General features: G+C 49.0%; 5 protein-coding genes across 5 annotated transcripts; all 5 read left to right on the forward strand.

The window, feature by feature from the left end:
* Window positions 1–1390: 1390 nt before the first annotated feature.
* LTR64_007591 (uncharacterized protein) lies at window positions 1391–2658 on the forward strand (the record flags this gene model as incomplete). The annotated part of the gene is made up of 2 exons (XM_064901909.1): window positions 1391–2392; window positions 2443–2658. 2 exons carry the CDS (start codon window positions 1391–1393, stop codon window positions 2656–2658), a joined length of 1218 nt encoding a protein of 405 aa, XP_064751588.1.
* A 750-nt stretch (window positions 2659–3408) lies between these two features.
* LTR64_007592 (uncharacterized protein) lies at window positions 3409–4730 on the forward strand (the record flags this gene model as incomplete). The annotated part of the gene is made up of 2 exons (XM_064901910.1): window positions 3409–4647; window positions 4698–4730. The coding sequence occupies 2 exons, from the start codon at window positions 3409–3411 to the stop codon at window positions 4728–4730; spliced, it is 1272 nt and encodes a 423-aa protein (XP_064751589.1).
* A 1218-nt stretch (window positions 4731–5948) lies between these two features.
* LTR64_007593 (uncharacterized protein) lies at window positions 5949–7560 on the forward strand (the record flags this gene model as incomplete). Its single annotated transcript, XM_064901911.1, has 5 exons — window positions 5949–6073; window positions 6123–6434; window positions 6524–6607; window positions 6655–7465; window positions 7516–7560. The coding sequence occupies 5 exons, from the start codon at window positions 5949–5951 to the stop codon at window positions 7558–7560; spliced, it is 1377 nt and encodes a 458-aa protein (XP_064751590.1).
* Window positions 7561–8098: 538 nt separating this feature from the next.
* On the forward strand, window positions 8099–11053 carry LTR64_007594 (uncharacterized protein; the record flags this gene model as incomplete). Its single annotated transcript, XM_064901912.1, has 1 exon — window positions 8099–11053. One exon carries the CDS (start codon window positions 8099–8101, stop codon window positions 11051–11053), a length of 2955 nt encoding a protein of 984 aa, XP_064751591.1.
* A 1542-nt stretch (window positions 11054–12595) lies between these two features.
* LTR64_007595 (uncharacterized protein) lies at window positions 12596–13181 on the forward strand (the record flags this gene model as incomplete). Its single annotated transcript, XM_064901913.1, has 2 exons — window positions 12596–13033; window positions 13092–13181. The coding sequence occupies 2 exons, from the start codon at window positions 12596–12598 to the stop codon at window positions 13179–13181; spliced, it is 528 nt and encodes a 175-aa protein (XP_064751592.1).
* Between the last annotated feature and the right edge of the window lie 1604 nt (window positions 13182–14785).

Consider the following 14785-nt stretch of genomic DNA (forward strand, 5'->3'; position numbering starts at 1 on the left):
AGAATTGAAATAGGAGCAGGAAGCTCTCAAACTCTATTTAGACTGCATACCATTCAGATCACCATTCCGCATGGTATCGTGAATGAATCGCAAATGAGATCAAGCCTTGCCATATTATCACAGTGGTTAGTATAGGAACCGTTGCACGGTCGGGAAGCTTCCACGTTTGCCATATGGTAGAGAGCAATCTTCAAAGAAATCTGCACGTGGCTTCCATGTCCTTGTCATATCTCCTCATTGGTAAAAAATGCTTCTCGTCGTCAGACCGCAACACAGGACAGTCATGAAACAGATACAACGAGAGCATTTGAGGCCAGATCGCTGAATTATTACAGATGGTGGGAGTTGAAAAGAGTTTCATGCTGTCCCGTCGATGGCTAGCATGATGGGCCTGTGGCTGTTCTCGTTGCTCTTCTGATTTCAGCATCGGCATGATGCGCATCCATTCTACTCCCGTTCTACAAATCGTCCCGTAGGCCAAGTCTCAGTTAAGTTCGTCTTGAATCGCTAACGGATTGAACAGGTGTTTCTCTTCCCCAGATCTATTGTTTGAGGCCAATTGGTAGCGTTTGGGACGAACGACCATCTTCTCCTGTCAGAATATGTTCTTGCCCTGAGGAGCGAGATTGGCACTGTACCACCAGCTCGTTAGCAGCCGTCATCCGGGGCAAGCAGAGTTTGCGAGCGCTTTACGAACAGCGATATTGGTTTGATCTGGATCTGACAGAGCTTCTTAAACAACGCCAGCAATATGAACGCCCGCTGTACAACTTCAAATCTATCCTGTCTCGTTCTACGTCATTGCTTGTAGGTACAGAAGAAGTATTGCAGTACGCAATAGGAGGTCCTTCCGAGCTGCGGCTGATTCATACAACTGCGCACTCAAAGACTATTCTGAAACACAATGCAACAACTTTACTGCAAGAGAAGCCAAAGTGACCTCGTCTCTCCAACTGACAGCCGTTACAAGCCAGACGTCAATATCACCACTGTTTTCCGTAGCAACGCACCGAAAGGTGCAGGAAAAGTCGAACCCAGTACACACTTTGGCAGGCGTGGTTGTATGGGCAACATCGCTGCCATGCCTCACGCATATCACCAAGGACGCGTTGGTAAACCGACGTTTGAAACAGTGACGAGGAGTCATGGGCCGCACTGTCAATATCAACTATGCGGCTGTGCTCGTTGTCCTTCTTTACCATATCTAAACTCGCCGTTCGATCCTTCTTCTACAAACCAGCTGTGTCTTTCTACGGCAACCAACCTAGCCAACAATATACCTTCAGACTACCTCACCCCGCAGACAGGACTTGCACAAACAAGCGAGCAAGATATTGCGTCGATGCAATACGATTTTCCACACCCGTTTGCTTCCAGTGGTCAAAGCACAATGGAAGTACTTAGTACAAACGGCGCTCATGTAGCCAATTCAGACATTGCTAGTCGAACATCGATTACACCACAACAATCGTATGTCAGCACACCAGCTACTGTTTTGTCCATCTCACAGAAGTCCAATAGTATCAGACATGAATCGGGCCTGGACACCCCTCCGTCGGCGCACAATGGGTACGAAGGATACCAATTGAACAATGAGTACATGTCGCCTCTCCAAAACGAGCAGAGGAACCACAACAAAGACGGACATGTCGACCCCGAGCTTGTCGAAGAACACTTGTCGAATTACAACAACGATCATGTTGATTACACACAAGATGTAGATTTTGGAACTACGCAAGAGCAGACAGGGGACACAGCCTTCGGTTCAGAGACATATTATGGGACCGAGATCACAACGCAACAAGAGGCCTTCGACGATTTACAGCAATTTCCCCATGAGAACAGCTATCTTTCGCTGGATGAGCAATATGTGCCGGCAGAAGTGCCTACCACAGTTGGAAAGAGGGCAGACACAGCTTTCGCCTATGACCTCTTCAGCCTTCCAGGATCTGGTCATGGCTATGGTCTCAGAACCTACCAAGAAGGCAACGACTATCTGGTTCAGTCCCAACAAGGCGTTTACGGAAATATGCAGCCAACGCCAGGGTCAGCATATGGTAGCGCTTACGACAATGTTGACTTCAATCGGCCGTCAGCATATCCAAACATGTTCGCCGGCCACGGAATGCATCTGGGTACCCTTCCATCGAATATCTCTCCTGTTGCAGACGGTTCTCCAGCTCGTCAGAATGGTAGCAATCGAGCGCGGGCCCGCAACAACGACGATATGGATTCCAAACTTCTCCAGTGGCGTGGTGAAGGCAAGAGCTACAGAGAGATACGGGATCTGGGTAACTGGGGCTTGGAGGAATCGACTCTGCGAGGTCGTTACCGCACCCTGATCAAGTCGAAAGAGCAGAGACTGAGGAAACCCAACTGGCCTGATACAGCGGTAAGTGCAACCACACCTCTCATCCGTTCAAGAGCTAACAAAGAATCTAGATCAGTGCCATGTTCGAAGCAGTCGAACTTTTCGTCCCCGCCTCAGCGACCAAGCTGAATGGTAAGGAGGCCGCAGCCAAGATTCCGTGGAAGAAAGTGGCCGAATGGATGAGAGATAACCGAGGATGTTATCTGTATGGCAACGCAACTGTAAAGAAGAAGTATGTCGAAGAAACGGCGAAGCGGAAGCAAGTACGGCGACGGACCATGGTGTAACTGGCTATCAATATGGTGCAATATACAAGGAGCTTGAGCTAATAGCTGGGCTATAGTTTTCTGAGATTTGTCATGTTGTCTGTTGGTCTAGGTCTGGAGTGGTTACTATGATACCCAACGAAGCATTGCTAGTATGTCCGAATATCTTTGTGGGCGAGTCTGATAAGCTGAGCAATATGATACATCATTTCGCACGGAGTATGTGCTCCGCTCACTGTAATTGACTGAACTGACTCTACAAATCAATTATTGCTCAGATACAGAAAAGCTCTTGAGAATGACGGCAGCCACAAATCGTGACACCAAGACAACTATCGTTGAAACTGAATGTAGTCAGCTAGATTCGAGTGATTGCAGCTTTTGAAATACTAGCAGATTTATAGGTACTGGAGAAGCTCTTGAGCTCTGAAAGAACACACGTGATGAGGGAACGAAAGAGGAACGTTCAGGGAGCTACATGTATCTGAAGGGACGCTCGTACTACTATGAGGAGAAGCCGAATGCACACGTATTCGAGATTTGGTGACTGGTCGCTGCTGTCTCAATGGGGGCTTCTCTTTCGTCGCGCGCGCAAAACGAATAGACGCGGTTTGACGCGTCTTAGGCATCAACAAAAATCTACAGGCATCTATGAGGTATCGACATCATGCTTGCGCCCGTTCCATCTTGCGGCAACTGTGATTGCTGTCATTTGGCTAGATGCAGTGTTGTTCAGAGCAACCTGTCAACAAGACAGATACAATCAAGCTAATGGCGTCCTCAAAGCTTCAAGCTGCCCTCACGAACGCAGCAAATTCGAACGACAAATCAGCCGCTTACAGCCAGATTTTGAATGAGGTGACAACCTCGACCTACAGTAGCAGCGACGAGCAAGCGGACAATCTCATTCTTTACTTCAACTCACTATCTTCTTCTTCCTTGGGCATAATCAGTACCAAACCACTTCTCACATCTCTGATCCAGTCACTCCATTCCGCTCCAGCTCAGGTCAAAATCAAAGTTGGTGGACACATCGCAGAGAACCTCCAGAGCCAGACCGCATCTTTCGAAGAGCAGAATGCAAATGTGCGAGAAGTTCTAGCACAGGGATACGAAGCTGAAGAAGAGTGGTCAAAAGCTGCAGAAGCTCTTCAAGGCATACAACTAGATTCCACCCAGAGAAGTGTAACAGATCTTGTCAAGGTATCGACCTGGATCCGGATAGTGAGATGCTATCTAGAGGACGAAGATACGGTCAAGGCCGAGTCTGCGTTGAACAGAATCAAGAACCACACTCCAGCATTACAAGTCTTGCAGGAACATCCAGATCTGCACTTGCACTTTCAGCTTGCGCAAGCACGAATACTTGATTCACGCCGAGACTTCCTCAATGCCTCTGCTGAGTACCTCAATGTATCATTCAACAGATCAGTTGCCGAGGACGACCGATTACAAGCATTATCTGCCGCAATCAAGACTGCCGTTCTAGCACCTGCCGGTCCTCAGCGAACACGAACACTTGGAAGATTGTACAAGGATGAGCGGTCAATGGACACACAAGAGTACGGCATATTGGAAAAGATGTTCCTCGATCGACTGTTGTCTGCTCAGGAAGTGGATACCTTTGCCGCCTCTCTGGCAGAACATCAGCTGGCACTGACCGCAGACGGCAGTACTGTGCTGAGCAAGGCTGTTACTGAACACAATCTTCTTGCTGCTAGCAAGCTGTATGACAATATCTCAACCAGTTCATTAGCGGAAATCCTTGGCCTGAAAGACTCAAAAGACGGTACAGCCGCTGAAAGAGCCGAAGACTACGCTGCACGAATGATTGAGCAAGGTCGACTAAGAGCTGAGATCGATCAAATTGACTTGGTCATTCATTTTGAAGCAGTTCCAGGTCTTTCCTTGACTGGTGCGACTCGAGACTTGAGACTGTGGGACTTGGGGGTTCAGGGGCTCGTTGAAGATGTTGAGAGATATGCAGCTGCTATTGGCGAGGAATTTCCGGTAAGCATTCTCGCCAAGGAGCATATGCAGCTATACTAACCACCTCGCAGAACCTGGCTGCTCAAGGTATGGTCAATGGCTAAGGATGTACTCTGACAGGGTTGGCGAAACGAAGCACATAACATTCAGTCCAACAAAGTGCTTCGCCATAGGTAACATGACATGAATTATTGAGCTATGAGACCACGACATGATGAATTTCAGACTCTGACAGCTGGCCTAATACGTCGCTTGGCTGGCAGTTGAGCATCATCAGTTCATTGCTGGCTCATCCTCTATGGCGATAGAATGTCTAAGCTGCCTCGGTGCCGCAACAATAGCGGATCCAAGGCATGAGCCACAGCCGTCTGGTTTACGGCGGACTCGCGAGACATATCGACGGTGGGCAAACACGCAAGCAAAACGGAAGTCCGTTCTCGAAGGTAGGACAGCAGCAAAATAGCAAATTGCCATATGAAAGACGAGTAAGTACATACGCCAGCACCCATTGGTCCGTCAAAGTGGAAGATTAGGCTTGGCATGGTGTCAATCGACAACTTCCCGAAAAACTGCTTTTGCGGGGTGAGCGTCATTTGGAAGCTACTCCCCCACAGTCTGGCCCTTGCAAAGTCTTCGATGGTTTCATTGGACGAATCAAATGCTTGCAGTTGCTGTCTTACGAACATGCTGATGCTAGCCGTAGTTGAGATCCGAGACTTTCATAGCCGGCCGCCAGACTGGCCCGCATGAACGAGTGACCACCGTTCGTCGCTGCTTCGTGATGCTGCTTGACCTGGAGATAGGTGCTTGTCAGCTTATAAGACACTGAAGATCTGATTCTTGTGAGGTCGCTCCTTACATGTTGAAGAGTCGCATGTTCCCAGCATATTGACACCTCACTCCGTCGCAACCATCATTTGCTATTAGCCCATCACAAGAACACTGACGGAAATACCTGAATCGCGAGCAGACCACGGACGTTCAACCGAGCACTTTATTGGGCATCACTGACACAGGCACGCCTGTGAGACTACATTACTAGGTGCCCTTCCGTTGCATACCCGGATCCCTTCAAGATGACAGTGATATCCTATCTACTATCACCTTACGCTCTCCTTCTTCTGCCGATACTTTACTAGTAAGGAACCTCGACGTCGCACTTATGTGGAGATAGGCACCAATCAAGCCGGCTTAACAAGCTAACCCGTGACAGTGTCTTGCCGTATCTCAGAAACCCTAGCTTAGCAAAATGTCCAGCGCCATTCCCAGCACAGTTTACGAATTTATGGTTGATGTGGCAAGTTCGCCACGGCAGGAGATACATGGCAGTGGACGAATGCCACAAGAACTATGGAAAGGTTGTGAGGATTCAGCCAAACCATGTTAGTATTGCAGACGACAGTGCCATCAACATTATATATGGTCATGGTAACGGCTTTTTGAAAGCGTAAGTCGCACCATGAAGAAGCAATATGTGCTTGCTGATGCGTTTTTAGTGAGTACTACGATGCCTTTGTCTCCATCCGACGAGGTCTTTTCAATGTTCGAGATCGAGCAGAGCATACACGAAAGCGGAAGATTGTTTCGCACACGTTCAGTGCTAAGTCAATTGGTCAATTCGAACAATACATACACGCCAACCTCGAGTTGTTTCTGAGGAAGTGGATGCAGAAGTCCCAGGAAGCCAAGGCTACTGGTGGTTATGCTTCGCTTGATTCGTTGACTTGGTTCAACTACCTCGCTTTCGACATCATAGGAGATCTAGCTTTCGGAGCACCTTTTGGTATGCTCGAGAAGGAAAGAGACATGTAAGCCGCCCTAAAACCTGTACCAGCTATTCTTGGAGAACAAACACAGACTTGGGTGATGAGGATGACCAAGCTGACTTGCGAAACAGGGCAGAGATTCGATCTTCACCTGATGCACCAGCGAAGACTGCACCTGCTATAGAGGTGCTTAATCGTAGAGGCGAGGTTAGCGGGTAAGTTACGAACCACCACGTTGATATGCTTCTACTAATCGTCACAGCGCTCTAGGTTGTTATCCGCAACTTAAGCCTTACGCCAAATACCTGCCAGATCCATTCTTTAGCCGTGGTGTCGAGGCTGTACAAAACCTGGCTGGAATTGCGATAGCCCGAGTGAAGGACCGATTGGACAACCCTTCGGATCGTGTCGACCTTCTAGCTCGATTGATGCAGGGCAAAGATGCTAAGGGCGAACCACTCGACCGTGAAGAACTTACCGCTGAAGCCCTGACACAGCTCATTGCGGGAAGTGATACAACCAGCAATACCTCATGCGCAATCTTGTACTACATCCTCCGTACGCCACATGTTCTGCCCAAATTACAGAAAGAACTCGACGCAGCAGATATTCCGCTCGGAAGCGTTCCCAATTACGAAGCAGTAAAAGACCTACCGTATGTCGACGCTGTCATCAATGAGACCATGCGAATCCACTCAACGAGTTCACTTGGTCTGCCACGTCTCGTTCCTGCCATGTCTCCCGAAAACCCAAATCCCAAGCCAATTGAAATCCTAGGCTACACTTTCCCTCCAGGGACTGCTCTAAGTGTGCCATCCTACACGATTCACCACAGCAAGGAGATCTGGGGCAAGGACGCCGACGAGTTTGTGCCAGAGCGGTGGCAGAAGGACCGAATCACAGAGCGGCAAAAGGAAGCATTCATCCCCTTCTCCTACGGCCCAAGAGCATGTGTGGGACGAAACGTGGCCGAGATGGAGTTGAAGTGTATTGTTGGCACAGTGTTCCGGAATTTCGAGTTCAGAGACGAAGACGACAGTCCTGTTCTAGAGACACGAGAAGGATTTCTCAGGGTAAGTGATACTGCGACCTACGTTTCGGAGTAAATAGCTAACTGTCGCAGAAACCACTTCATTTCAACGTTGCTGTAAAGAAGCGTGAACAGTAAGCAGGCTTGTCGATCGTTGGGAAGATGCGAGCCTATCGCTAGGATGTTCGTTGTGGTACGCCCCTCGAGCATAGCAACATGAAAGACCTTGTGGGACTCGCATGGGTGAGGTTCGAGTCAGGGCAGACCAAATTGAAGTGGTCGCGTCAATCGTAGTGTCAACTCGGCTGTGACCATGGATTGTATGATATTAATTTGTACAGAAGGGCTACATGAAGTCAGAGCAGACGTACAAGAAGAATGTCTCACGAAGCAGTCAAAATTGATGTTGATGATGTGATTGATGTTGTTCACCCTCAACAGCTGGTCTCGTGCCTCTTAATCCGTGCTTTCACGGCGTAACCTCGGTAGATTGTCTGAACAAAAAGTTCACGAGCATGTCCCAGAAAAGCAGCGATTCACACGCAAATTGTCCCAGGTCTTGCCGCTAGGAGTATTACTGTCGCGACGGTTATTCCAACTAGAAAGCAGCACCAGGCTTGCGTGCAGTCAATTCACTCTTTTCACGACAGCAGACTCACGCTTTCACCCAGTGAATATGGACGACCTCTACGATGAGTTTGGCAACTATATTGGCGAAGCTGTCGAGTCCGAAGCAGAGAGTGAACGGGACGACGACACTGGACCTTCCTATGTCTACGATGAGGACTCAGAAGAGGAGCAACCTGTCCACGATGAGCAGGCTCTCATGGAAGTAGATGGCACAGCCTCCAATGCAGTCGTTCTTCACGAAGACAAGCAGTATTACCCGACAGCACAGCAATTATACGGCGAAGACGTCGAAACTCTAGTACAAGAAGAAGATGCGCAGCCACTGAGTGTTCCAATCATCAAACCAGTCGAGCAGAAGAAGTTTCAAGTTCAAGAGGCAGACCTACCACCAGTATACTACTCGAGGGAGTTTATGAGCGATCTATTGAGTTTTCCAGAAGGTATACGGAACATTGCGATTGCAGGACATTTACATCATGGCAAGACTGCGTTTGTGGATATGTTGGTGCAGCAGACACACGACTTGCAGGGAAGATTGGACAAGAGAACAGGCAAGAAACGAGATTTGCAGTTGAGGTACACGGACACACACTTCCTGGAGCGCGAACGAGGGCTGAGCATCAAGAGTGCACCGATCAGTTTGGTCATGCAAGGTACAAGAGGAAAGAGCCATATGCTGAACCTGATCGACACGCCTGGTCATGTCAACTTCGTGGATGAGGTCGCATGCAGCATGCGCCTGGTCGATGGTGTTGCAATCGTGGTCGATGTTGTGGAAGGGGTTCAGATCAATACTGAGCAGGTCATCAAGCATGCTGCAAGGGAAGATCTCCCGATGGTTCTGATCATCAACAAGGTGGACCGACTAATGCTCGAGTTGAAGCTACCACCCACAGATGCATATTTCAAGCTACGGCATGTTATAGAACAGGTTAACTCGGTGATCGAGGGTGTGCTAGGCAAAGCCGGGGAAAAGAGACGATTATCGCCAGAAAAGGGCAATGTGGCGTTCGCATGTGCTGATATGGATTGGGTATTTACTCTAAGCTCGTTCGCGAGACAGTACTCAGAAAAGTTCTCAAAACTGGATTCATCTGAGTTTGCAAAGAGACTTTGGGGTGATATCTTTTATAACCCACGCTCGAGGAAGTTCTCACGAAAAGCTGTTGAAGAGGGTGCGAAGAGGTCATTCGTGCACTGGGTACTGGAGCCAACCTACAAGTTGTACTCACATACAATATCAGAAAGCCCTGAAGACTTGGCAGACACGTTAGCCACGCTGGACATAATCTTGAAACCGAGCCAGCTCAAAGAGGATGCGAAGACGCTACTCAAGTTGACTTGTGCACAATTCTTTGGCGATGCAAGTCCTTTTGTGGATATGGTTGTGCAGCACATTCCGTCACCTATCGAAGGTGCACAGCGCAACCTCGAACGATACTATACTGGACCGACAGATACGTCGACTGCCACGGCGATGAGCAAATGCGACCCTGATGGTCCGTTAGTCGTGCAAATTACCAAGCTATACAACAACGTGGATGCCTCCGGCTTCAATGCGTTTGGCCGTATCATGTCTGGCACAGCATATCCTGATACTGAAGTCCAAGTGCTAGGCGAGACCTATAGTCTCGACGACCCTGAAGATGCCACGAAAGGCACCATCTCTGACGTTCAAATAGCTTGCTCGCGGTATAGTATACGTGTGTCGGGCTTGCCTGCAGGCAACCTGGTTCTACTCTCCGGCATATCCAATTCAATAAGCAAGACTGCGACGGTTGTACCAGTGTCGATGCCGGACAATGAGGACCCATATATTTTCCGACCAGTACGCCACTTTACCGAGTCTGTCATGAAGGTCGCGGTAGAGCCCATCAATCCGTCCGAGCTGCCAAAGATGTTGGAGGGCCTACGGAAGATCAGCAGGTCGTATCCTTTGGTGACGACCAAGGTTGAAGAGTCCGGCGAGCATGTAGTTCTAGGTACAGGAGAGCTGTATATGGATTGTGTATTGCATGATCTGAGGACGTTGTATGCTGAAATGGACATCAAGGTCTCCGATCCAGTCACCCGATTTTGCGAAACGGTCACCGAGACGTCAGCAATCATGTGCTATGCTATCACTCAAAATAAGATGAACAGGGTCTATATGGTTGCTGAACCGCTTGACGATGGCATTGCAGAAGACATCGAAGCAGGCAAAGTATCAATGGTACGCCAGCCAATTCGCGAAGTAGCAAAGTTCTTTCAAGACAACTACGACTGGGATGTGCTCGCTGCACGAAGCATCTGGGCTTTTGGTCCAGAAGAGCAGTCACCCAACGTTCTGGTTGATGATACTGTGCCTTCGACAACAGACAAGAAGCTACTCAAGAATGTCAAGGAGAGCATCAAGCAAGGTTTCAGCTGGGCAACACGTGAAGGCCCGCTTGGCGAGGAACCAGTACGAAATGTCAAATTCAGAATTACAAAGGTTGAGCTAGCAGAAGAAGGCGTACGTCGTGGTGCAGGGCAAATTATTCCCGCTGCACGAAGAGCCGTCTATTCCAGCTTCCTAACCGCGCAGCCACGACTCATGGAACCAGTCTATGCTGTGCATATGCTTGGACCTGCTGATGCTGTACCTGCTTTGTACACTGTCCTGACTAAGAGACGTGGACACGTCTTGACTGATGGACCAGTAGCTGGAACTCCACTCTACGCAGCCAAGGCGTTGATCCCAGTGATCGACAGTTTTGGTTTCGAGACAGACCTGCGTATTCATACACAAGGTGCGGCCAGCGTCAGTCTGGTTTTTGAGAAATGGGACGTTGTACCTGGCGATCCACTTGACAAGACTATCAAATTGAGACCATTAGAAATGGCCGGACCACAACAGGCTGCCAGAGATTTCATGCTTAAGACAAGAAGGCGCAAAGGTCTTGCAGAGGATGTGAGTATACAGAAGGTGCTTGAACCCGAGTTGTGGAAGGGGTTGCAAGAAAGTGGTATGCTTGACTGAGAGAGTGTGTACATATTAGAGCTGGGCCAGTCACGCTTGGCATACAGTCTCAGATGTAAGTTCAAGCACAAAACGCTTCGTGCCACGCAACATACAGGTATCATATCAACACCATTCATTGTTGGGCACGATGCAGACTTGGAAAGCTGCTCAATCACATCAGCGTTGATCAATATGCGTCGAAGTTCGACTGCCTTATAGCAGCCTGCAGTTTGGGTCAGCTTCCCTGCGCTCGATGCTTGCTGTTGATTATCAGACAATCCAGGTCTTCAGCTTGAAAGCTGGTAAAGTCATGGACTCCTCCCGCTATGGAGCTACTGCGTTCTAGGCCGAGTTCGAGTTCGAGGCTGTCTATCTTCTCAGCGCGTTAAGCTCTTCCTAACGGAGGCCAATGTATGTCCTTAGCCTTATGATCAGATGAAGGACTTCGACTTGAAGCCAGTCGGTCTGTGTTTTGCTTCCGTTTACCACAACCAGAAGAAGCATAATGGATTTGGTGGTCAAAGCGAGAGTAGGACTGGAGGCCAGATCACGGAGCAATATACCGATAGAAGAGGGCAACGTCGTCCTTTCGAGGTGAGGTTAGTGTTCAATCATGGCACAACCTTATGATCTTGGAGCTCAGTTCAGCCTGTTTAGACGGACGTGAAATGACTTCAGAATTGTCTGAAGCGGCTCGCCAGGACGCGTCAGCGTCAATTTTTGGACAGAAGGAACCACAACATGATAGCGGCGATGAGGAGTCGCTAAGTGGAATGGTGAGAGCTATGTGTCCCAGAAGTGCAGTAATTGCAGACCATGATCTAGAAATTGTAGATATCTATGGTATAGGTCCCTAGCTCGGACATTCGATCAGTTCTCTTGCCACTCAATTTTCAGATTCTGGTTCTTGAACACTTGTGGTTAATGAATTCGCTTGTCGACTTGTTCAAATTCTCGTATTACTAAAGTAAATCTAGTAGAATTCAAGTAAATGGTTCTCGCGTGAAGGCACTACACTGACTGTGGAGTTTGCGTGCATGCCGACTGCCAATTTCGGAGTTCAGTTTATGCAATTGTCTGTTAATCCTCTTCATCCATCCATTCCTAGCTCACTTTCAAGATGCGAGGCATAGCGCAAGCGTTGGCCTGCAGAAGCTTGATATGTGACGTTCAGTGCCTTCGTGCTGCCGGTAGCACACGAACACTACCATTCACGCGCAAAGCCGCAGTCATAGCACGATCGATATACACCAGTTCCCGTGCAGTAAGATACGGATTTAGGAGCAACGCAGAGGCTAGAGGACAAATTCGCGAGCAGCAGGGACAGTCTTCATGGCAGAGGTCTAGCTTTCAGGCTTCTGGACATTCACAAATCGATGGGTCCTCTGGGTTTCTACCTGTTCCGTTTGTGACGGAGCAGCTGGCTGGTGCACATCATTCGACAGATTTGTTCTCGAGGTTGCTCAAGGAAAGAATTGTCGCTGTTTATGGCAAGCAAACACCTCATCCGAAACCAATGATCGGTGGCTAATGAGATGAACAGGACCTGTAGAAGATCGTATGGCCGCCACGATCACAGCCTCTCTACTTTTCCTCGAGTCTGAATCTGACGCTCCTATCAGCCTTTATATCAACTCTCCTGGTGGCAGCGTATCTGCTGGACTAAGCATATACGATACTATGCAATATATTACTCCTCCTGTGTCGACCATCGTCCTTGGACAAGCGGCCTCCATGGGCTCATTGCTGGCAGCCGCAGGCACGCCTGGCAAGCGCTACGCTCTTCCTCACGCCACGATCATGATGCACCAACCTTCTGGTGGGTATTCTGGTACAAGCGCGGACATTCAGATACATGCGAAAGAGATTCTAAGAATACGCAACCAATTGAATGGCATATACAGGCGGCACCTGAATGACAAAACGGTGGCGGACAGAAGAGGCAGAGAGATCTCGCTTGAGGAGATTGAGCGTTTGATGGACAGAGACTACTTCATGGTAAGTTCACATGCGAATTGATCTTCCTTTCAACCTGCAGCAGGCTAACGTGGTACAGAGTGCCGAAGAAGCGAAACAGCTCGGGGTTGTTGATGAAGTACTGGAAAGCAGGAAGAAACCCACGCAAGATCAAAACAAACAGGATTGAACAACATCAGGACACGCAGGCGGCTACATTGCACCTCTGTATCAGTGTACAATCTGCCGCTTGAGTAGCTGTACAGCAGTCTGACCACGCTTGCAGAGGATCGCATATACCGCGTCCCGTGGTACCTTCCCTACGGTCTTGGTGGCTATACCCATATCATCAGAGTTCAGCACGTGTGGGCAGAGCTGGACTGCCTCAGACGACGAGAAGAAACAACGAGCTTGGGTTGGGATGAGCAACATCATACTGGGAGGATCCACTCCGGTCAAATCCGTTCCGATTGGATGGCTGAAGTTGGACAACCAACACATCTTCGACTTCCATCTTTCGCCATCGACCTTCCGCATCGCACCTGCCATTGGCATTGAATTCGAAAGTGTGGCGTGTGGTCATCGGCAAAATTCGTCACAACAACTTCGGTTTTCTTCTCCCTCGTCTTAGCCAGTCATGGCCTCTAACAACATCAACCACAATCTTACGGAAGAAGAGCTGCGAGAAATAGCTACTCTTGCTATAGCAGCTAAGAGAAAGGCATACTGCCCCTACTCTAACTTTCGTGTCGGCGCCTGCATCCTCGTCGAGAAGCAACCAGGTCTTTCCACCACTGTATATCAAGGCTCGAATGTTGAGGTTGCCAGCACTCCAGTCGGTACCTGCGCTGAAAGATGTGCGATTGCACCGCTAGTTGCCAGTATAGACAGGCCAGACTTGCCGAGAGTACGAGCATTAGCCGTTAGTACTGATATTTGGCCTCCCGCTAGCCCTTGTGGCATGTGTCGGTATGTCTGTGCTTTCTCTCTTATGACTTTTATACTCAATCGCTTCTTCACGTTTCTTTTCATGACACGTGATAAAAATCTATTGAATGCAAACTCACACTTCGAAACAGGCAAATGATTCGAGAGTTCTGCGAACTAGATACGCCAATATATATGTATGGACGTAGTAAAGAACAGGGCCAAGAATATCCTTCCGATATCACCAATGACCGAGAACTTGAGATTTGCGGGAAGCCAGTCATGATGACAATCGGACAGCTGTTACCGATGTCTTTTGGGCCGAATGACATGGACAAGCGGACGTAAGAAGTGAGCGACCTGATGGTGGAGAGTGGCGTCTGTCGCTTTGGTCGTATTGTAGGGCTCGAATGGGCACCATGGCTCGGAATGCTTTCACCCTGGATCCTGTGCTCCTTGCCACAGCAACCTGCTCGAAACAGTCACGTCTCTGCCAATCGATCCAGCATCCCACTTCCTTGGTCTTCTTCGAACGAAGGTCGATCCCTGCGAATTTGTCTTTCATAAAAGATAATTTGTTTCCCTTTACGTTGTTCCAGTTCGGCGACTTTGATGGCAAATCCCACTGTCAGCAGGTATTTCGAGGGCTCTCTCCTGACTACATATCGCGCGACTTCGAGCAGATAACTTGACGCTTGGAAGAGGTCCGACAGATTACGGGTGAGGTTGGGGTCAAACGAGATGTGCTGGATGATTCGGCAGATAATTTCTGGTGGGAGTTGTGTGAGCTGGAAAGGCATTGTCGTCAAGCAGTTCGAGAAAGCGTTCCGGGAGGACAGTTCAGGTCTGGCTCGAGGGTGCTTGCAG

This window comes from Lithohypha guttulata (assembly GCF_036872675.1).
Source record: "Lithohypha guttulata strain CCFEE 5908 chromosome Unknown scaffold_6, whole genome shotgun sequence".
Classification (NCBI taxonomy): Eukaryota; Fungi; Ascomycota; class Eurotiomycetes; order Chaetothyriales; family Trichomeriaceae; genus Lithohypha; species Lithohypha guttulata.